At 38.0% G+C, this 24,502-nt stretch overlaps 1 protein-coding gene across 1 annotated transcript in view; it reads left to right on the top strand.

Annotated features, from left to right (window-relative positions):
• adam17b (ADAM metallopeptidase domain 17b) overlaps positions 1–24,502 on the top strand; it is a 70,510-nt gene that overhangs the window by 25,133 nt on the left and 20,875 nt on the right. The window contains exons 5-12 of the mRNA XM_069886276.1: positions 1,411–1,597; positions 9,662–9,798; positions 13,073–13,162; positions 14,968–14,998; positions 15,083–15,177; positions 15,704–15,848; positions 17,984–18,072; positions 20,004–20,153. Coding sequence (XP_069742377.1) covers positions 1,411–1,597; positions 9,662–9,798; positions 13,073–13,162; positions 14,968–14,998; positions 15,083–15,177; positions 15,704–15,848; positions 17,984–18,072; positions 20,004–20,153 — 924 coding nt within the window. The remainder of the gene's footprint in view (positions 1–1,410; positions 1,598–9,661; positions 9,799–13,072; positions 13,163–14,967; positions 14,999–15,082; positions 15,178–15,703; positions 15,849–17,983; positions 18,073–20,003; positions 20,154–24,502) is intronic.

The following is a 24,502-nucleotide window of genomic DNA, read 5'->3' as shown; positions in this document are numbered from 1 at the left end:
TTTTTGCACTACCACTAAGTGGTAATTCTGCCTCTCCTGCAGGAGAAAGAATCTCAGGGTTGTATGTGATGTCATATATGTACTCTGAAAATAAATCTGAATATGAAATTTAATTAACTTCACTAATTACTCCACCGGAAGCTTACCTTAAGTTAACCTGGAGTGCTTCTGATACTTCTCTCTTCTACCTTGACCTCTCTGTCATCATCTCAGGGCAAACTACCCACAGACATCTATTACAAATCCATTAACTCTCCCAGCTACTTGGATTATACATCTTCTCACTATGTCTCTTGTAAAGACACCATCCGTATGTTCCTAATCCTCTGCCTCTGCTTCATATGTTCCCAGGATGAGGCCTTCCTTTCCATGACATCTGAAATGTCCTCTTTCTTTAATATACATGGTTTGGATTCCCCCTTACTGCAATTGATAAAGCCCATACCTCTATACCCCTTTACATCCTCTATTTTGCATACTTCTACCCATACCCTCTCCCCCACCCCAAGGCAGAACAAGGAGAGAGATCATTTGGTCCTCACTTTCCACCCTACCAGCCCCTATGTCTGACAAATTATCCAGCAACACCTGCCAACTTCAGCACAATTCTGCTACCAGCCATATCTGCTTTTCATTGGGATAGGTCACTCCTTCATCCACGTTTCTCGCCATAATCACAGAAAATGCAAATCTTGTCCCTAATCTCCTCCCTTCACCTCCATCCATGGCCACAAACTGACCTTCAGCTGAAGCAGAGGTTTACATGCACCTCATCCAATCTAATCTACTTCATCCGGTGTACTCTGTGTGGCTCCCTCTACATTGGTGACACCAAGCACAGATTGGGTGACCACTTTGCCTATGATCTGTCTGTGGTTCTAAACTTGAGCATTCTGTGGCCAACTATTTCATCTTCCCTGCTGCCCCTAACCCCAACTATTCCCTCAGATATATCTATCCTTGGCCTCATTTAGGATGAGGCCAAACATAAACTTGAGGAACAACATAAGATTCTTCCTTATCAGCCTTAAATATAGCATTTTCGGTTATCCCAACTGCATGTGGTCTCACTGTTCCTCACCTTTTCCCGAACTTATTTATCACTTCCATCTCTTTAAATTTTTCTCTCTCTCTCTCTCTCTTTCTGTCTCTCTTCCCCCACCCCCCACCTTGAGGTCTCTCCCTCTGCCTGTCTCTTGACCTATCACACCTTCTTTCCTATACCATTATCACCTCTGAGGCCCTTTGCTCAGTTTCTTTTACGTGCACATAGAGACACACACTACATCCTGATTTATAGGTGTAAGTTCTTCTAACTTTACTGTCTTTTTTTATGATAAATTGGCCTGCATAAAGTTCTGGTGATTAGATTCTTAATTACATATTGGTGAATTTAATTCTCTTTTCTAGCCCCTATGGAGATTTGTTGACTCAGCCCCATTTGAAAAATTGTTGGCATACAAATCTGAAAATGTTTTGGAAATTGGACGATTAAAGTCTGCCAACGTCTGTGGTTATATAAAACTGAATGACTCTGAGCTCTCGCCAGAAGATGATAATGAAGAAGAGGATGATTTTGATATAGATGCCTCCACTGGTAGGTGTATGTGAGAAAATGCTGTCTAATTTTCTTAATTTTATAACCATAGAACAATTACAGCATAGAAACAGGCCATCTTGGCCCTTCTAGTCCATGTCAAACACTTTCTCCCACCTAACCCCACTGACCTGCACTACACCCGTAGCCCTCCGTTCCTTTCCTGTCCATATACATATCCAACTTCTCCTTAAATGCTAATATCAACCCTGCCTCTGTCACTTCTTCTGGAAGCTCATTCCACACACCCACCACTCTCTGAGTCAAACACCCCCCCGAATCTTTGTCTCCTAACTCTCAACTCCTGTCCTCTCATTTGTATCTCCCCCTTTCTTAAAGGAAAATGCCTCTTCTCATCATCTCTATACCTCTAATAATTTTAAATGCCTCAATCAAATCCCCTTCCAACCTTCTACGCTCCAAAGAATAAAGTCCTAACTTATTTAACTTTTCCCTATAACTTAGACCCTGTAACCCTGGCAACATTGTAGTAAATCTTCTCTGCACCCTCTCCAATTTCTTGATATCTTACCTATACTTTGGTGACCGAGTCACGCTGCCGTCTCTCATGACCCCCCCAAGGGCCTCACCAATGCCTCTCATTAATTTTATTTACCTTAAATATTCGAATATAATGCAAAAAAAAATTTCCCCCTTTTTTCCCCTCAAAAATAGGGGGGTCACATTATACTCAAGAGCAAAATTTAATTTTTTTTCTGCAGGTGAGCAGTAGACGGCACCGCGACTCGGTCGGGCGAGCGGCACCGTGACTTGGGCGGGCAAGCGGCAGCACGACTCGGGCGGGCCAGCGGTAGATGGTAGCTCAACTCGGGCGGGCCAGCAGTAGATGGTAGCACGACTCGGGCGGGCCAGCGGTAGATGGTAGCTCGACTCAGGCGGGCCAGCGGTAGATGGTAACACGACTCGGGCGGGCCAGCGGTAGATGGTAGTGCGACTCAGGTGGTCAAGGGGGGGGGGGGGTTCATGAGGGAAGGCAGTGTGACTCGGGCGGGCGGGTGAGCAGCTGGAGAGACGGCAGCACGATTCAGGTGGGTGAGGGGAGGGGGGGATTGTATTATACACAGGGGTAAAATTTTTCCAAATGTCATATTGTTGAAATTCAAGTAGCTATTTGAGATGTGTCAACAATAAATGGAACAAATTCAAACCACTTGTATTAAATTTAGGGTACATGATTAAAAATGCAGATTGACAATGAAGCTTTAGTCTACAGGAAGATGCACTGATTTAATCAGGCAGAAAAATAGTACATCTGCGTAATGTATTTGGGAAAGTAAAACAAGGCGAAGAATACACATCAGTGGAAGGATTCTGGGAGATTTGGAGCAATGCAGGGACAGTGGAATATATGTCTGCCGATCCTTAAGCACAACAACATAATATAATGTTGATAAAATGCAAGTAATGTAGCATTCGTGCTACATAGGCATGGAGTATAATGACATGCGCTCCAAAGCCTTGAAGTTGAGACTGGTTTATTGCACTGGCCATCGCATTTATATGGGCCCCAGGGGCTGATGTCAGGGCCCCACTCCATCGGATCAGCCGGCGTTCCCGCCACAGTATCCATCTTCCCACCTTGCAGGAGGTCACCAAGAGCGATGGCCAGTGTCACCCCCAGGTCCACGTGGTCACCATGTTCGTTGGCCATTTTGTGGACCAGTCCTTGTCTCCATGCGTGGGCTGTAACACGGCTGAGAAAAGTGAGGAGTACAAATAGCTTACAATAAATGGCTAGTAGACACAATAGTCCTCAGATGAATCTGAGGTAAGGCAGAAAAACCAGGCTTTATATTGGGGTAGGTGAGGATGGAACCAAAGGAGGAGTCAGCCATTTGAACTATACATAGACAATGAATTCAAGTTCACTGCACGGGCCACTACACAAACTCCTCCCCAGAACCAGCAATTGGACCATTGTACATTGACTTGGACGGTCTGTCCTTGCATCACAGGAGAGGAGCGGAGACCGACTGGTCACAATCTAGGTATGCCGGTTTCAGGAGGTCAACAGAAAAGTCTACTCATTACCATCGATGTTGAAGATAAAAGTGCAACTGTTGTCCCTAATGACCCTGTAGGGCCCCTTGTAGGGTCATTGTAGGGGTGGCCGGTGTGCACCCCTTTGCACAAACACCTACTGACAAGTCTTTAAGTCTTGTGGTTGTTACGTTTGGGCCATCTGTTTGGTGGGGATTGTTGCAAGACCAGGGACCCTAGTTTTCACCACAAGTTCGCAAGGGTGGCTGTAGGGTCTTCTGGGCATTTGCCAGGATCCAGGAGCTCCCCCGAAATGATTAAGGGTGTGCTGTAGACCATCTCTGCCGCCGAGGCATTGAAGTTTTCCTTCAGCGAATCCCCAGCAGGACCCAAGGCAGTTCGTCCACCCAGTTTGGACCCTTGAGCCTTCAGGTACCTGTAGAACCACTCCACTAACCCATTGGCATGAGGGTGGTATGCCGTGGTGTGGTGGAGCTGTGTACCCAGGAAGTTAGCCAGTGCTGGCCAGAGATAAATTGTGCCCCCCTGTCTGAGGTTAGTTGTTCTGGGACCCCGAATATGGGCACCCATGTGTCGATCAGTGCCCTGGCATAGGTTTAGAAAGTGATATCAGGCAACGGGACTGCCTCAGCCCACCTCGTGGAGCAGTCAACAGGGTCGGCAGATGTCTCACATCACAGGAAAATGGTAACGGCTCCACTATATCAATATGTAGATGGCTGAAACTGCACTGTACTGGTTCAAAAGTCTGTGGACACCCTTGTGTGTGACTACATTTTTGAGGACTGGCAGTTCGTGCAGGTCTTGGCCCACTAGCTGACCTGCTTACAGAGGCCATGCCAGACCTGCTAGCCACTATGTTGACTGTGGCTTGGATTGCACAATGCGCCAGGTTGTGTATGATGTTGAAATCCTGGTGCCTCCATGTGGCTGGGACGATGGGGTGAGGGCTGCCAGTGGAGATGTTGCACAATAGTGTCAGGTTACCTGGGCCGACGGGGACGTCTTACACCCTGAGACCAGAGATGGCTGTCCTATAGTGGGGATCTCAGGGTCTTGCTTTGGCAAGGGCCACGTGTTCAACCCCCTGGGACAGGGCATGTACTGACTCAATCATGGGGCGAGACAGAGCGTAGGCTACTACATTCCTTTTCCTCACGATGTGCTCTATGTCCATGGTAAATTCGGACACATAGGACAAGTGTCTGTTGATGGGCTCATACTTTATGGAAAGTGAAGGTCAACAGCTTGTGATCAGTGAAGACCTTGAATTGCTGACATTCCAAAAAGTAATGGAAATGGCTTATCACTAGGTATAGCACTTGGTTGAATTCACTGTATTTGAGCTCGGGGGCGGGGGTGGGGGGAGGGAGTGAACTGTTCCAGTACGCCTCCTACCGCTGTGCTGGAGGTGTCGACTGTCAGAGCGCTAGGTGCCTCTAGTCTGGGATGTACCAGGAGGGTGGCATTGGCCAGCTCATCTTTGGCATTCTGGAATGTACTCGAAGACTCATCAGCCCAGGTAATGTCCTTTGACTTGCCTGCCATTAGTGCGAAGTGGGGGGCGTGATGAGGAGCGCTGCCGGTATGAATCTATGGTAAAAGTTTTATCATACCAGCAAATTCCTGCAGCCCTTTTACTGTACGTGCTGGACCACTTCAGTCTTCTCGGGATGGGTGCTGCCCCATGTTTGTTTATTTTGAGACCCAAAATGAATAGTGTCCAGGCCGAATTGGCACTTTGCGTGGTTAACTGTCAAACCAAAACTCATTTAACCGGGTGTACAGTTGTCTCAGGTGGGCAGCATGGTTTTACAGCTGCGGCTAGCGATGAGGATATTGTCCAAGTAGATGAACGCAAATAGGAAGTCCCAACCCACTGCATACATCAGCCGCTGGAAAGGCTGTGCCGCGTTTTTCAGACCAAAAGTCAGGCATAGGAATTCAAACAAACCAAAGAGGGTTATAATTGTTGTCTTGTGGACATCCTGGATGTGAACTGGGATTTCGTGGTACCCCCGGATAAGGTCCACCTTGGAAAACACCTGTGCCCCAAGCAGGTTAGCTGCGAAGACGTATGAGGATTATGGGTTATCTGTCGGGCGTGGTGGCCTCGTTGAGGCGGTGATAATCACAACATGGTCTTCACCCCCTTGCTGTTTTTAGTACCATGTGGAGGGGGAGGCCCAGGGACTGTCAAACACGCACAATCCTAACACCTCCATTTTCATTTTTTAAAATTTGATTTATTTTTTTTAAATAATTTTCTATTTTTCACACTGTGAACCATATCAACCAAAATATATAGAAACGTTTCTCATTAAATATACACAGTGGCATTTTCTCCCCTTTTTACCCCCCTACATTCTCTGCCCCCCTTCTCACCCCCCTCCAAACCCATTAAACATTTAACATATACAATACAATAAAACCATTAAACAATGCCATCATACAATTAAAATAAACAAGAATATTGTGTCATCTACTTTTACACACTGGATCAAGTCATTTTGTCTTCTTATCATTTTAGGGGGTGGAGTTCCGAGGCAAGCCCTCTCTGTTGTGTTCCCAAATTTGTTCAAATAATGTGACTTTATTTTTTTAATTATATGTTATTTTTTCCACTGGAATACATTTATTCATTTCCATGTACCATTGCTGTACTCTCAGGCTCTCTACTGATTTCCAAGTTGACATTATACATTTTTTTGCTACAGCTAAGGCTATCATAATAAATCTATTTTGCGCTTCATCCAGTTTGAGGCCTAATTCTTTACTCCTTATATTACTTAGAAGAAAGATCTCTGGATTTTTTGGTATGTTGCTTTTTGTGATTTTATTTAATACCTAATTTAGATCTTCCCAAAACTTTTTTACTTTCTCACATGCCCAAATTACATGTACTGTTGTTCCCATTTCCTTCTTACAGCGAAAACATCTATCTGATAATGTTGGATCCCATTTTTTTAACTTTTGGAGCGTGATATATAACCTCTGTAACCAATTCTACTGTATCATGCATAATCTTGTGTTTATTATATTCTTCATAGTTCCAGAGCATAACTTTTCCTATTATCTGCCCTCTAATGAAGGCTTTCATTGCATCCCATGATATAAATTTGTCTTTCACTGATTCCGTTTTTATTTCAAAGTACATTTTAATTTGGCATTCAATAAATTCTCTACATTCCTGTCTTTTAAGTAGCATGGAGTTTAATATCCATCAATGTGTTCTTGGTGGGATGTCCCCCAGTTCTATTGCTAATAACAGGGGTGAGTGATCAGATAACCATCTAGCTTTATATTCCGTTTTTGTAACTCTCCCTTGAATATGGGCCGACAACAAAAACATATCAATCCTTGAGTATGTTTTATGCCTACTTGAATAACATGAATATTCCTTCTCCCTTGGGTGCTGCCTCCTCCATATATCCATAAGTTTCATTTCCTGCATTGATTTAACCATAAATTTGGCCACTTTATTCTTTTTGCTAGTCTTTTCTCCAGTTTTATCAAACATTGGGTCGAAATTAAAGTTAAAATCCCCTCCTATCAATATATTCCCCTGTGTATCTACAATCTTCAAAAAAATATCTTGCATAAACTTTTGATCCTCTTCAATAGGTGCATATATATTGATCAAATTCCAAAATTCTGAATATATCTGACACTTTATCATTACATACCTCCCTGCTGGATCGATTATTTCCTCCTCTATTTTGATTGGTACATTTTTATTGATTAAAATAGCTACACCTCTGGCTTTTGAATTATATGATGCTGCCGCTATGTGGCCTACCCAGTCTCTCCTTAATTTATTATGTTCCACTTCAGTTAGATGCGTTTCCTGCACAAATGCTATCTCTATTTTTTTCTTTTTTCAGGAAATTTAATAGCCTTTTTTATTTAATTTGGTTATGTATTCCAGTAATATTTATAGACATATAGTTCAACATGGCCATCTCATATTCTGTTTACACCTCATTTCTGCTTCCTCACCACCACCTTTCCCCTTTTCCCCATTTTCATCTCTCAGTTTTCCCTTTTTGAACTCAATGTATGACAACACTTTTAAAACATAAAACAACTCCCACATCTGAAATTCCCTTAACCCCAAATGTCCCCCCACTCTCTGAGTTGCCCCTTGTCCCTTGCCGGGCAACCACAACTCCCCTCTCCATTTGGATTGTGAATCCGCTCGCAAGCGTCAACTGATTTCGCAGTGACTGTTATTCTCTCCCACCCAACCCCCTCCAGAAAAGACTTTTATCTTCACATATAACAAAGCTCACCCTCTTTTTTTAACCCCGCCTTCTCCCTTATTTCCCTTTTCTTAGTTCTTATACATTATTTTTACATCTTTATATGTAGTTTGTCGTCGTTCTTCATTCTTGTTACATCTCTTCATCTCTCCCTCTGTCCTGCAGGCGTTCTGCAAATTCTCATACTTTCTCTGTATCCGAGAACAGTCTGTTTTGCTCCCCTGGGATAAATATTTTAAGCACAACTGGATATTTTAACATAAATTTATTGCTTTCTTTTCCATAGGATCGATTTTGCTGTGTTAAACTCCTTCCTCTTCTTTAGGAGTTCAAAATTTATGTGTGGGTAAAAAAAAAAAATTTTGACCCTTGTATTCCAACAGTTTTTTTCTTCTCTAATTTTATTCCTTGCCCTCTCCAGTATATTTTTTCTTGTCATGTATCTCATAAATTCTACTAAAATGAATCTTGGTTTTTGTTGTGACTGTGGTTTTGTGGCTAATGTTCTGTGTGCCCTTTCTATTTCCATTCCTTCCTGTATTTCTAGCATTCCCAGAACCCTGGGGATCCATTCTTTTATAAATTCTTTCATATTTGTGCTTTCTTCATCTTCCTTTAGGCCCACTATCTTTATATTGTTTCGCCTACTATAGTTTTCCATTATATCCATCTTCTGAGCCAACAACTCTTGTGACTCTTTAACTTTTTTATCACTTTCTTCCAATATTTTTCTTAAGTCATTCACTTCCATTTCTACAGGTGTTTCTCATTCTTCCACATTTTCTAATCTTTTCCCTATTTCTGTCATGACCAGCTCTATTCTACTCACATTTTCTTCTGTACTTTTCATTTCACTAAATTCTAATGTCAATAATGCTCTCATTTGTTCTTGAAAATTTTTTCAATCTATATACTGTCCATCTATTTTGCCTTCTATTCCTCTGTGCAGAGTTTGGTCTTCTTCTTCCTCTTCTTCTGTGCCTGCACCTGTGTTTTTGTCTTCTACTTCTCTTCCTTGTATCTGTGTCTCTTCTGACTTTCTTGTTGAGCTGCTTGCCTCACTTTGCTGGGCCACTTCTTGCATGGCTTCTTGCTGTTGGTCCTCTTCTTCTGGGCTAGTCATCTGTTGGGCCTCCTGCTGCTATTCTTCTTTCCTATCACTCCCTTTCCTGTCACTTTCCTCTTCTTCCAGCTGAGAGCCCTGATGTTGGGCATCCCTCAGCTGGTTGCACTGTGTTAGTTCACTCCTCAGCTGGGTCCCCCTCCCGTCAGTGTTTTCTTTTTCCTTAGTGTGCACATTGCGCGCTTCTGTTTGGCTCAGAGAGCCATTTTTGCAGTCCAGCGGTTGGGAGATCGCGACTCTGCGGGGTCGTCACCAACCTTGGGGAGCGCGCGCTTTTCTCCACGATGGCTCCCTGTATCTTCATAAAGGTAAGGCCTTCTCCTCTTCTGGCGTCTTTTCTTCTTTTTTTCCCGTTGTTTTTACTTTTTCCTTCTTGGGTGCCATTTTGTTTCTTTTCTCCACAACTTTATCTTTTATTTGTTGTGTTTTGTTTTTCTTGAACTTTGTATTTTCTTCACTTTATTTCTTCTTTTCTGGAGAGGGCTGGTATTCTCCTATCGGCCACTACTCCATCATGCGACTCCCGGAAAACATGGCTTGTTGAGGACATACTTAATTAAGGTGAATAATTCTACTTCTAAGTAATATATTGTTCATTTTGCTTCAGTTTGATATAATTTCTTTTGAAACTGCTCTGAAATTTAAATCCTTTGACAGAATATATCCAGCGACAAAAAAGGCAAAAGGTCCCTCTAGATCCTGAAAAGAATACCTGTAAAATGCTAGTGGTGGCGGATTATCGGTTTTTCAGACATATGGGGCGTAGTGAAGAAAGCATCACTATCAATTATTTGGTAAGCAATCATTTAGATGAATAGATTTGAATGCTTTTTTTTTCTTGCTGGACTTGTGTCAGCAAACTTTGCCTCATCCACACTCTGGCTAAAATCTCAAATGTTTGAAATAAGCAGCAGGCCAGGATGTGAGATAACTTTTAAAAAGTACTTTTTGTTGATGTATATTTTGTACTGAAGGGAAAACAATGCCTTTTAAGTCCTTGATTGTTTGCCGACTAATTTGTTCATTAATCCTTAAGATTTCATGGATTATTTCATGTTTAAGCTTTGAGTCAAAATGTGAATGAAATCCTTTGACTGTGACATTCTGTGATGCTATTTCAGTAACCAAGTAACGGGAAAATTATCTTTGTGTTTTCATGTGTTACTTTTTGACAGAAAATCCTGAGGGTTGGAAATTATGAAATTATGATTTAATTTTTAAAATAAGGTGAAAAGTTCTGGGTGGGAAATGGAGTGGGAAGATATTTTGCACAATATTTGATATGGTTAAATCAATGGATCTCATTTGAGGCAATGCATGTTTTTCATACAGTATCCTTTGTGATGAAGGAGAAATTATAAATGTTATTTGAAGTTGCAAACCCAGAACCATCATTTCACATTATAAAGAAATGTTCTGTTGATGCATTATTACACCATCAAGTTTTGTTTTGTACTTATATACACTGCTGTAGACCATGCTGAACTTCATCAGTGGCCAGTGATTATTTACATTTCAGATCCAAATCAGGCTCAAAAAATGAAATGACAGTTATAATAAAGAGAAAGCAGTGACTGATCAGAGAAGGTGTAATCCCTGCTGAAATCCTAACAGCAGCACAGCCAGTTGTCAGCGGAGAGAAGAGGAAAATGTGAAACATTCTGATGAATAAAGTGCATTGGGTTTGCTGACATTATGTAAATTCAACACAGAAATGTTTGTAGTTGATATATGTCTATCATTGACAGCTATGTTGGCAAATGTAGTCCCCTTATTGAAAAAAGGTCATAGGGAGAATCCTGAGAAATACAGACCAGTAAGTCTTGTGTTAGTGCAAGGTAAACTATTGGAGATGATTCTTAGGTACAGGATTTTCAAGCATCAATCCCTTCTCAGGGATAATCAGCATGACTTTCTGACAGGCAGGTTGTACCTCCCGAGTCTAATTGAGTTTTCTGAGGAAGTGGCAAAAGAAATTGATGAAGGTATTGCAGTAGATGTGAATTTAGTAAGGCATTCGGCAATGGTAGACTAATTCAGAACGTCATGAGGCATGGGATCCATGAAACCCTGTGGATTCAGAATAGACTTGCCTGCAAAAAGCAAAGGGTAGTAGTAGATGGCAAGTATTCAGTCTGGAGGTCAGTTTGGCACTTTTCATGATTTTTTTTTGTGCAGTGTGTTTTTAATTATTTAATTTAATTGGTAATTAATGCTCTCAGAGTAATGACATTTTTTAGGGCAAACAACGAGGCATTTGTTATGTACAATAGACCCCCTCCTATCTTATAATTTTATTTATCATAAATTTGATTTATTGTTCTTCTATTATGAAAAAGATCTAAATGTGCAGGCAAAATTGTTTGAGTAATTGCACCATTTTTAATTTCAGATTGTAGTTATGTAGTTTTTTTAAATTTTAGTTTGTAGTTACACAGTTTTTTAAATTTCAGATTGTAGTTATGTAGTTTTTTATTTCAGATTGTAGTTATGCAGTTTTTTATTTCAGATTGTAGTTATGTAGTTTTTTTTCAGATTGTAGTTATGTAGTTTTTTTATTTCAGATTGTAGTTATGTAGTTTTTTAAATTCCAGATTGTAGTTATGTAGTTTTTTTATTTCAGATTGTAGTTATGTAGTTTTTTTATTTCAGATTGTAGTTATGCAGTTTTTTATTTCAGATTGTAGTTATGTAGTTTTTTTTCAGATTGTAGTTATGTAGTTTTTTTATTTCAGATTGTAGTTATGTAGTTTTTTAAATTTTAGATTGTAGTTATGTAGTTTTTTTATTTCAGATTGTAGTTATGTAGTTTTTATTTCAGATTGTAGTTATGCAGTTTTTTTATTTCAGATTGTAGTTATGTAGTTTTTTTTCAGATTGTAGTTATGTAGTTTTTTATTTCAGATTGTAGTTATGCAGTTTTTTATTTCAGATTGTAGTTATGTAGTTTTTTTTCAGATTGTAGTTATGTAGTTTTTTTATTTCAGATTGTAGTTATGTAGTTTTTTAAATTTCAGATTGTAGTTATGTAGTTTTTTTATTTCAGATTGTAGTTATGTAGCTTTTTATTTCAGATTGTAGTTATGCAGTTTTTTATTTCAGATTGTAGTTATGTAGTTTTTTTTTCAGATTGTAGTTATGTAGTTTTTTTATTTCAGATTGTAGTTATGTAGTTTTTTAAATTTCAGATTGTAGTTATGTAGTTTTTTTTATTTCAGATTGTAGTTATGTAGTTTTTTTATTTCAGATTGCAGTTATGTAGTTTTTTTATTTCAGATTGTAATGTTTTTTATTTCAGATTAGTTATGTAATTTTTTAAATTTCAAATTGTAGTTATGTAGCTTTTTATTTCAGATTGTAATGTTTTTTATTTCAGATTGTAGTTATGTAGTTTTTTAAATTTCAGATTGTAGTTATGTAGTTTTTTTAAATTTCAGATTGTAGTTATGTAGTTTCTTTATTTCAGATTGTAGTTATGTAGTTTTTCATTTCAGATTGTAGTTATGTAGTTTTTTATTTCAGATTGTAGTTATGTAGTTTTTTATTTCAGATTGTAATATTTTTTATTTCAGATTGTAGTTATGTAGTGTTTTTTATTTCAGATTGTAGTTATGTAGTTTTTTTATTTCAGATTATAGTTATGTAGTTTTTTTTATTTCAGATTGTAGTTATGTAGTTTTTTTATTTCAGATTGTAGTTATGTAGTTTTTTTAATTTCAGATTATAGTTATGTAGTTTTTTTATTTCAGATTGTAGTTATGTAGTTTTTTTATTTCAGATTGTAGTTATGCAGTTTTTTATTTCAGATTGTGTTATGCAGTTTTTTTTATTTCAGATTGCAGTTAAATGATTTAAACCTTTGTTAGCACTTTCCAAATGTCTCTGATTATTGCAAATTACTCATCACTACCCCATTCCGATAGCGATGCTGGCAATAAGTTTGGGAGCTGCTATCTGCAATAGATATTGCACTGTGATGCATCAATGTGATGTGGTTCTGTTTGAATGTATTGTTTCTTCTAATTGCTCATTTTCTGATTTAATGTTTGATCCTTTTTCTAAATGCAGATAGAATTGATTGACCGCGTGGATGACATTTATAGAAACACCTCTTGGAATGAGGCTGAGTTCAGAGGATATGGGGTTCAGATAGAAGAGGTAATTAACTTAAAATCAAGCAACTGGATAAATTATTAAATTATCTACTCTGTACTTGAATAAGTTACTTTAGTTGGTGACTGTCATTTATAATTTTAATACATTGGATAGAAATGAGTTTACTCGAAGTTTCTGAGACCTATTTGACTTGTCTTTAAGATTGCAATTGAAGTTTCAGTGAAAATAAACTTTATTCTGTAATGATTTTGCCATTAGAACAAATGAACAGCATTATGTTATGTCTGCTATAAGAATTGATATTTATAATGTTCCTTTCTGCTTTTTAAAGACTGTGTGGCAAAGTTCATTGTTTATTACTGTAATTTACCTCAACATTTTGTTGTACTTGTATTGAAAATCCAGAAGTTGGGAGCATTTCAACAGAGTGTAAAGTAACCAAAATAATATCCCATCATAAAAATCGGTGGCAGATGTATTTTACATAACTGAGTAGCCATCCAAAGATCATGGTGCCAGGCAACAAGATTCTGATATCCTATTATATTGCATTTTTTTTAAACAAAATGTGAAGTGTACTTTGGTTAAAATGGTAATATTTTAGGTGACTTAAGAAAAATAACATAGCTGTGCACAGTTTTGATTCTTTTTAAGCCAGTCCAAAGTAAATTCATTAAGTGAATTCCTGAGATCAGAGTGTTGTTCAATCATGAAATACACCTATGTTCTTTGAAGTTCAGAAAAATGAGGATTGATATTATTGAAAAGATCCTGGAGAGATAGGGTAGATGTTGAGATGTTTCAACTAGTGGAAAAATCTCAAAAGAGGGAATAAGTTTACATGATTAGGGTCGGTCATGTAAAATTGATATATGTTGAATCTTTTCGCAGAGATGTGGTGCATATCAGTTGTCTACCACAGAAGGACGTGGACTATTTGGGGGTAGATGAAATAGCTATATATTTGAAAGATCAGGTAATTGAGGGCTATGGAGAGTTGGCACAGAGGAGAAGATGGACCCTTGGGCAAATCAGCCATGATTCACGATGAATGGCAGAGCAGGCTCGGGATGGGGGGAGGGGGGTTGCTGAGAGACCTCCTCCTACTCCTATTTTCGTGTGTTCTTAAGGTACAAAGTGAATTGGCAGTGTGGTTGTGAGGAAGATTCATTGGAACTTTTTGTTTATTTTTGTTAGATACCTGAATTGACATGTAAATCTGCATCATCCAGAGATTATTAGTATTGTTTCTGCTTTTTAACTTGGATCACAGTTGCTTGTAGTCCTTTAGCAAAGCCTCCTCCTTAATCCTATGGTATTGGTTGCTATATTGAAAAATGATAACATGATCTCTCTCCAAGATGCTATGCTCACAGCTGAGGAGAAGAATTTCCATCTCCTGACTTTAGTCATTTTTAAAATCACAATTATTGCATTTTTTTTCTATTCAACCTGAATGTTTCAAAGGCTCCAAGATGGGAGGTCATTTTACTCGCCCTGTCTTGCTTCACATTCTCTCGGTTCAAATTAACAGACATGCGTTAAGTAATGTTATAGTTGACCTATTCTTCCTCATTCTAACTTCCTCCATATTTAAAGCTCTGGTTTTCTTATTGTGGCTTATTACATCTTTCTTCCTTCACCCAGTCAATGTTCACACCTGTCTAGGCCTCACTTTATGAAATTCCATTCTAAATTCTTCTGCCTTGCTCCTTCTCACTCTTCCTTTCAACATTGGTCTTTTAACCAACCAATGACTAGGCTTTTGGTCAGCCTCTTCTATGGCTTGAATATCTTTTTACATTAAAGGTATTCTTTAAATGCAGTTTCTTTATTTTTAATTGCAGATCATTGTTAACAAAGAACCAAAGAGAATAGGTTCAAGAGAGAAACACTACAATATGCACTTGAGGCTTTAAATGCAGTTTCTTTATTTTTAATTGCAGATCATTGTTAACAAAGAACCAAAGAGAATAGGTTCAAGAGAGAAACACTACAATATGGAAGGGACCTATCCAGTTGGCAAAGATGCTTGGGATGTTAAACCTCTATTAGAGGTAAGGGACAGACACATTTCTTACTGGAGCAAATTACATCTATCTTTATGAGAACCAGTACGTATTTTTGAAATGTATTATGCTCTGAACTCTCTGATACCAGTTTTAGCATTTGAATAAAATTACTACAGTGATGGAACATTTTCAGGTCAAAGCTTTGGTGAGACTTGGCTGACCTACCTAAAAGTGAGAACATGAAAAATAATTCTAGAATAGAAGATTTCTAGTTCCTCTTGGCAAAGGCAATTTAAAAAGAGAAAATTATGGAATTTTTGGCAATATAAAAAGAGAGCATTGAAATGATTGTGCAAGAGCATTTAAACAGTTGACTTCCTGACACTTTGACTTTATCACTATGCAAATGCATTCTTCAAGAATTAAAGCATGCAGAATGAAATACTTTTTGAGGAACACAATGGAAAATCTGACAGTACAGAAATATAGATTTGTATGTCTTTAGTTTACTTAGCCATAAACTGGGAATTTAGTTTCTGTTTCCTATGTGTTTGTTTTCTATTTTTTAAAGCAATTCAGTGCAGATATAGCCTCAAGTGCATCCAAAGTTTGCCTTGCACATTTATTCACCTACCAAGATTTTGAACATGGAACACTTGGGCTAGCTTACGTTGGATCTCCAAAACCACATGCATTAGGTGGTATTTGCCCCACACGTAAGTCCAAATGTAAATGAAATTTTAATTTTAAATATTTAATTCTTTGGTGAAGAAAATGCACTGTGTTACTATTTTAAGCTGATAGCTGACAAATTGTCGAAGTCAGTTAGTTGAACAAAGATCAGAATTTTGTGACTTGTTCATGACCATAAATTCCGGCTCTGTGATATTGTGGAGCCAATTTTACACATGCTGCTACTGGTGAATCTTATTACTGGTGGCACATTTTGAAATTTCAAAACCAAATACATTACATTGCATTCAATCTCTGCATGTCAAAAATCTAAATGATTATTTTTTGAAAATTTAGTTATTATTTGAAGTTGTATAATAGTTTGAAGGCAAGTGGTTATAACAGTTAATATTGTTTTATGTACATGGGATTGGTTGATGGGCGTGCTAAAAACGTACAAATTCCTGGTACTATTATTTTTATAAAATGGGTGGGAGATGTTCTTTTGTTTTGAAAAGTTTATTTAAAATTTAACAGAATACAAATACAAATTACAAAAAAAACCAAACGCCTCTAAATCTACCCCCCCCCCCCCCCCCACCCTCCACCCCACTATCCCACCCCTTACTATCCCCCCACCCCGGAGCTTAACATACACATAGAAAGTATTTATAAACAAACAAAGTGAGTTAGGTTGCAATATATCAATTCGCCAGTCAAATCAAAAGTAAAAAAAAATTACTTAACATCTAAATTCATACATTTCAAATATGGGGTCCACATTTTCTCAAAGAAAGAATAATTATTTCGCAAATTATATGTCATTTTTTTCTAAATGTAAAGATGATTGAATTTCATTATGCCATCTTTGTATATTTAACTCCACATCATTTTTCCAGGTTACTGCTATACATTTCCTAGCCACTGCCAAACTCAGACGAATAAATGCAATCTGAGGTGTATCCAAATGCATTGTTAATGGATTCATATAACCTAATAGACACAACCATGGATTGGAGTAAATCTCGCAAAGATTTTATAATCTTTTCCCAAAAAGGCATAACTTTTACACAATTCCACACAGAATGAACAAAAGTACCTATCTGATCTCCACACCGAAAACACAAATCAGAATCGCTAAAACCTTAACTTTTCGGGAGTTAAATATAACTGGTGCAGAAAATTATAATTAACTAAACTATAACGCACATTAACTAATTTTGTAACACTATGCAAACACAAATCAGACCATTCTTCCTCAGAAATAGAAGTAGATAACTCCTGTTCCCATTTATCTCTTATTCTCAATGCGCCTACCTTTTTCATTTTTACCTACAACAACGAATACATTTCCGAGACAAACCCTTTCTTTCCCTTTTCCATAAGTAACATTTCAAACTTCGATTGCGTTGGCAGTATAATTTTCCAACCAAAACAGTTCATTAAAAAATCACGTACTTGATAATAAGCAAACAATGTGTTCTGTGATATGCCAAACTTCTCTCTAAGCCTATCAAATGAAAGAAATGAACCTGCCTCAAAACAATCTTCAATTAATACCAAACCCTTTGAATCTCAATCCTTCAAACAAGGATTATACATAGAAAATGGAATTAACTGATTCTGATATAGTGGAGTTTTAATTGAGCATACATCCTTTGAACCTATAGATTGATTCCACTTACTCCATACTTTAAACAAATGACTCAGTACGGGTAACTTATATGCTTGTAAAAGCAAAAAAATTCATTTATATATAAAGTGATGTGGGAGATTTTTCTTTTAGTGATGCAGCAATGCATGAACCCACGCCACCCAAATACACCCATGTGAGCAATTAACCTATTAATGGTACATCTTTGGAAAGTGGGATGAAACCAGAGCACCCAGAGGAAACCGTGCAAAGACTGGGAGAACAGATAAATGCCTTACAGACAGCGCCAGATTTGAACCTGGGTCACTGGCGTTGTAATAGCATTGCGCCAACTGCTATGGTAATCGTGCTTTTCTGATTAATAGTTTTGCAAAGCTTTATTCAGCAGTAATTAAATATAGATGATGTGAAAATTGAAGTCTAATGCAATCCTACTCTCAGACTAGAACAATGAGAACTTTTTGTCTTTGTCTTTTGGGAAAACCATCTCAATAGCTGTATCATCTAGGAATGTTTTTTCACCAGCCTATGATCACCCAACAATGAAGAAGACAGTTTACCTAAATACAGGATTAACAAGCACTAAGAATTATGGAAAAACAATCCTCACTAAGGTAAATTATATATTACTTAAACTGATTCTGCTCTACTAAAAATGCTATTTCAATGCACGACAATGAAACTTTCCTGTGGATGTTTTCTAATTATAATTTTAAGCACAATTTACCTGTCCTATAATTGGGCTCTTTTGTAAAATGTGTTTTGCTGGATTTTCTAAGTGTGTTCTCATTTCTCCATATTGATTTCTTTGTGTGATTTCATTTCCGTTTGAACATACAGATTTCAGGTTTATTATCAGTACATACGTGACATGACATACAACCCTGAGATTCATTTTCCTGTGTTCATGAATATTTTTGAACATTCGTCTCTATATTCTTAGGTTTGTCCTTTTTCCTTAATAATTATTTGAAAATGGGGCAGCACAGTGGCATGGCAGTTATAGTGATGCTTCAGGAGGTTTGGTTTGATCCTGAACCTTTTGTTGCTGGCTGTGCGGAATTTGTAGATTTCCCTATGATCACATGGTTTCCCTTTAGTGCTCTAATTTCTTACCGTACCCAAAAGATGTACTGGTAGGTGAAATGGCTGTTATAAATTGTCCCTAATGTAGATGGGTGATAGGAGATTTGGGACACAGTTGATGAGGATGTATTTAAGAATATGTAACAGAGAAATAATGGGGCATTGGGACTGATGGGAATGCTCTGACCCTCTGCCTTGACTTAATGGGCCAAAAGGCCTTTTATGTTGTTTTAAAACAAAAGGAATAAGAAAACTTGTGTATGAAGTTAAAACACCTGAGAGGATCACTGGAGTATCCTTTTCATCTGTAGATGACATTTATTGGGAGTGCTTTTGAAATAGGGCTTGAGGAATTACAAAAGACCTTTTCCATCCAGCACATAATATCTTTAATCCATCACCATCAAGAAGAAGGTGCAGGAGCATCAAAATCAGGACTGCCTGGCTGGGAATAGCTTCTTCCTGCAGGCAGTGAGACTGATGACCAGTATCCTGTAATCCAAATATTTATATAATTTTATATGTGATCCTTATGTACTGTGTATTATGTGCTTTTGTGTGTGCACTATGGTCTGGTGAGACACTGGTTGGGTTAAATTATCTAGAGGGGAATTTGGTAATGATATTAATTGATTTTTAGCATTTCAGGATGTTTTCATTATTTTGTCCTTTTGTGCCTTATAATTATAAAAATGGATAACATTTAAAAAAGGGTAAATCAGATCCTTATAATAGCATTTCACTGAGTTAGAAACATTTGATCATGGACTCATTGATTCTTGTAGGACATGAGAAGGTAATTTGGTCTTTTGTATCTGTACGAACTCTTTTATCGAACAATCTAATCAGTATTGTATATTTAGAAAATTAAAATGTACAAAATATTTTAAGCTACTAATCATTCTGTTAGAACCATAGAATGTGACAGCACAGAAACAGGCCCTTTTGGCAAAACCATTTATTTTGCCTAGCCCCACTGACCTGAACCGAGTCCATAGCCCTCCATACCTCTCCCATCCACATACCTGTCCAAATTATTTTTGAATGTTAAAATTCACCTCTTCAGCAAGCAGCTTGTTGCAGATTTCTACCACTTTCTGTGTGAAGATGTTCCCCCTCGTGTTCCCCCTTTCACTTTTAACCCATGTCTTCTGGTGTGTATCTCACCTACCCTCAGTGGAAAAAGCCTATCTACATTTACTCCGTCTATCCCCCTCATTATTTTAAATACATCTATCAAATCTCCCCTCATTCTTCTACACTCCAGGGAATAAAGACCTAGCCTTTCCCTTTAACTCAGTTCTTTGGAATGACTTTTGAAATGAATAATGATTTTGCAGTGAATGAAATTTCAAATATATATTGCAAATTTTCTTTTCATGTCTTTTATTGATACTGCTTATTTTTTTAAAAAAGAACTTTAACCAAAAATATTTCATTATTTTAATTAAAAAAACAGGAAGCGGATCTCGTCACTGCTCATGAATTAGGCCATAACTTTGGAGCAGAGCATGATCCAGATAGCCATGAGTGTGCTCCCACTGATGATGGTGGTGGAAAATATGTCATGTATCCTATTGCAGTGAGTGGTGACCAGGATAATAACAAGGTACAGCGCAACTAAATTTCATTGTTTAGTACTTACTTTCTTGTGAATGGAAGACAATAAACCAACAAAGTCTAACAAGACTTTACATTCAATGTAATTGTGACAGAATTATGTTCTTAGTAATCTTGAAGTTATAAATATTATTTTTAGTAAAGGGACTTTGTGGGTTGGATACAGGGACATTTACACAAAGACACTTACACACTGAGGGGGTTGAGTCTGCTATGGACCATTGAAGCAGAGCAATAAAGCCTAGAGTGATTGTCCTTTGAAATATTGAAGACACTGAATGTTTGCTCTAAGAGACAGTTTGACTGCTAATTCAGAGAAGCGAGCAATTCTCCACTGAAACCTGAAACCATGAAGTTTACTTAGAAAGCACTTGTGAACACATGTGAGCATACAGCAAGGAAGCATTCTCTTGTAAACCTTTGGCAGAGAGGAACTTCAAACAGAAGCCAGTAGTGAGTGATGTCATGTGATTACGATGGCAGGAAGGCATCTTTAATATTGCCCCAGTTTCATCGGAAGTCAGAAATACAGTAGCCTTCAGTGAGAGAGGTACTGTTGTGCCGTGTTTTCCTTGTTATGGGAGGTACACAGAATCAGTGGTTTCAAAGAGAAGGAGACTTCCTGTCTCTTTGTTAAAAGAGGGCAGTTCTATCATAGCCATTAAAAAATAGTCACTTCGTGAAATCCTTGCCTCGGTTTGTGAACTCATTGTGTAAAATACAAGTTCCGTAGCCTGCATGCAAGAGAGGGGTGTTTGTGGAAAATCATTTGTCTGAAGGAATATTTCTCTAAAAGCAAATCTATAAGAATTCATGAGCTTGAGAACTTTTGAGCAGCAGTTTCAGCACAAAAGATTTCTAAGACTGAACTTTAAAAATCATCTTTCCAGAATTGTGCCTGAACTGCAAAGGTTTAATTTGCCCCCCCCCCCCCCCCAAACACACACACACCCTAATAGTCATTATTAAAAATAATTGTTTTGAAGATACCATTACTTTGGTGAATTTCTATTGTGACTTGTCTATGTCATAACACTAAATCACAAATGTGCTGGAGAAACTCAGGAGGTCATGCATCATTCATAGGAAACAAAAGGGTAGCCAACATTTCAGTCCTGGGCCCTTCATCAGGTAGCATTCAATATACTGTTACGAGCCCAAAGGACCCCAAAACCCAGCAGCAACAGACATTCACCAAGACGAGTTTTTTTTAAAACAAAGTTATTTTTAATCAACTTTAAACATGAAAACAGAATCAAACCTCAACCTATCTCTATACTTAACTAACCCAAATTAACCCCCTTCTAATTCTAAGCGCACGTGTATGTAATGTGTGTGTAAATTTAAGAAAAGTTCTTTGGTTCACAGTTCAATCTCACTTCTTCTTCCAAGTTCTCTGGATGCAGGAAATTCTTATACTGTGCACAGAATTTAAAATGTATAAAGTTCACCATGCTTTGGTGCTCGAAAGGTAAATGTTTACTGCTCAGGAAGGTTCTTATAGGGTTTGCAGAGAGAGATTTGTTGTTCCAGGATTTCCACAATTGAGGTACTACCTCAATGTCTTTTTCTGATGAAACTTGCCCCATCAGGGTTTTCCAGATGGTAACTTCTTTCTTCAAGCTACCACCAGAGTTCTGTTCCTCTTATTCCAAGAGAAATATCAGACAAATATCCAGCCATCCACTGCTTTGGAACTTTCTGTTTCCAACCAGCTCATCCTGGTTTGCACTGTTCAGTGTCACACACACTAGCTAGGAGAGCTTAACATTTTTCTCTCTCTCTCTCTCTCTCTCTCCAACTGCCACTGCCAGAAAGCCCATGTGAATCTCTCATTTGAAAAACCCCCACCTTCTTCAGCAAACAACAGGAGTTCTTCTCCTTGGTCAAGGTGTTGTCTTAAGTAAACAAAACCCAGGAGTGACCTTTCTGTGCATTCTGTCAAAACCCTTGAAAAGAGCTTCCAACAGCCAAAGTGTCTCCAGTCCATTCATTTCATGACGTCAGTTCAATTAACACCTACCTGTGAAATGTGCACCACATTCTCCAGAGATCCTGCAATGTTACTAAATATGAATTCTTCAGTCTTTCAAATAAGATGTTTTAAAATGTGTATATGTATGTAACCCACTTATCTTACCAAAATCCCAAATATTTATAATTCATTACAAAACTTGAAATATGACCTCCCCCTCCCACCCCACCCCCCGCCCCAATTATATCAAAGAAAACTAAAGTGGAATGATTATTAGCCATGTCCAAGTTCCAAATTTGAATCCAACCTGGAGTTAAAGGATTATAATTTCTATTTGCTGAATGCTTTAAAGGTTGATTGTGAAGCCTCCTAGCACTGTCTGAAGGGGACAGGAGCATGGCAGGTTGGAGGAGGGTGAGATATGGAGGAGAAAGGCTCTACTTTTGATTGTTTTCTGACAATTTCTGCTCAAAAATGTGGAACTGTGAATATTTAGCGGTGGACAGAAACTGGTTTAACTATAACATCCATGGGGTCTAATAGTCTTCTGATGCTCACAGGCTCTATTATGCAAAACTGACTGTTCTTCAGAAGATGGGGGTATGTAATCAGGAGGCCACAAAACTAAATAATCAATGCCCACTAATCAAGTAGTGAAAATGAGAGGCCAAACTCGTGGCTCTCTTAATTTTATGTCATCCAAATTAAAGCATCCTGTGGTCTAAAATTGAAATTTTCTTCGTCTGAAGTTCGTGGAGATGAGGCTGGCAAGATTAGAGAAGAAAGTTCTATAAAATTGTAGCAAATGCAACAGATGTGAATATATATTATTTCATGTTTAACACTAAATTGGCATGAATTAAGTTCCTGCCGAATCCCTTGAATCTGTATCAGGATTCTGGGTTCTGGCCTGAAATGTTGACAACTTTTATTCTGCCACTGGTGCTGCTCAACCTTCTGAGTTCATCCAGTAGTTTGTGTGTTGCTCCAGATCACGTACTTTCACTCTGCTTTGACTTGACTGTGGTATCTGTCGTGAATGTTTATGCTTTAATATTGTTTATGGGTTGCTCAAGCAAGAATGTGTTGTGCCATGGTGTAGTGATACCTAAAAAAAATTTGGATTAAGATAAAGTATTACGAGCTCCCCGTTTTATTTAGAGTATCACTTTAAGGGCTACTACAGACTGCAACCATTCACAGTTTTGGAGTGACTGGGTGGCAACGGCTAGTAAAGATTGTACCCAAATTTGCAGAGGAGAAAGAACATCGGTGCTTTTTCCAGGGGCACGGGTGGTGAGAGAGTCATATGGGTGGAGCACTAAGGAACAGCACTTGATAGACCATTTCATTGAATACAGAGCAGGAATGACTGTGTGATAATGGACAATTTGGCTGATTTTCCCTGTCAGGGGAATTATTGAACCTCACCTTGACAAAAGGAAAGGTGATTGTCCTGTACCTGGGTTTTGGAAGCAACAGAATTTCTGCAGCAGATTGTGACCAAAGTAATGTTATTTCGATTGACTCGTACCTGGATTTTGGAAGCATCGTGAAAGTCATGAGTTTGTTTCCCTCTGCAAGGAAAAGCGAATTATGATAACTGTTCGTATGAAAGGATATTTCTCTGGAAGAAACTCTCCCATCTTCTTCATGATTACTTCTGTGTATCAGTCTAAAAGTTTGTGCTTCGACACTGGATTTCTAAGACTGATCTTTGGAATGACTTTCCAGAATTGTGCCTAAGCAGTTATGGTTTGGATATCCCATGCACACAAACAAGTACATTTGCATATGGTTGGTTTTGATTTGACTAATGTGTTATATTATTAGTAGTTACTAATAAATAATAGTGTTTTAAAAGAAAAAATATATCACTACCTTGGTGAATTTCCATTGCTACTGGTCTGCGACATAACAAAAGTACTTCAAAGTTTTTCCATTCTGCTGCACTACGCAAAGTAAGTTTAATGTTGGTTCTACCGGCCTTCCACTGTCAAATGTTATTGTGGTTTTTGATCTAGATTTTTTGTTTAGCAAAATGTTAAAGCACTATTTGGTCTTGGTGCAATTCATTTTAAAGTTCTGTACCATATAATACTTTCATAGCATGTACGTTGCTTGGCTGAAATAAACACAAAAAAAATACTGGAAACCCTCATTTTTGGCATCATCTGCAATGGGGAAAAAGAAAGTTTATGTTTCAGATCAAAGAGCTTTGTCATCAGTGAATTTTTAACTTTGACAACTACATGTGATTTTTCATTTAAAAATGATGCTCTGCTAATTTCAAAACACATTGATACTTGCACTATCTCATTAAGCTACTTTTAAATTTTTGCCTGAATGCTTATTCAATGAGT

Source organism: Narcine bancroftii, chromosome 6 (assembly GCF_036971445.1).
Source record: "Narcine bancroftii isolate sNarBan1 chromosome 6, sNarBan1.hap1, whole genome shotgun sequence".
Taxonomy (NCBI): domain Eukaryota; kingdom Metazoa; phylum Chordata; class Chondrichthyes; order Torpediniformes; family Narcinidae; genus Narcine; species Narcine bancroftii.
This window is presented reverse-complemented; position numbering and strand designations above follow the sequence as displayed.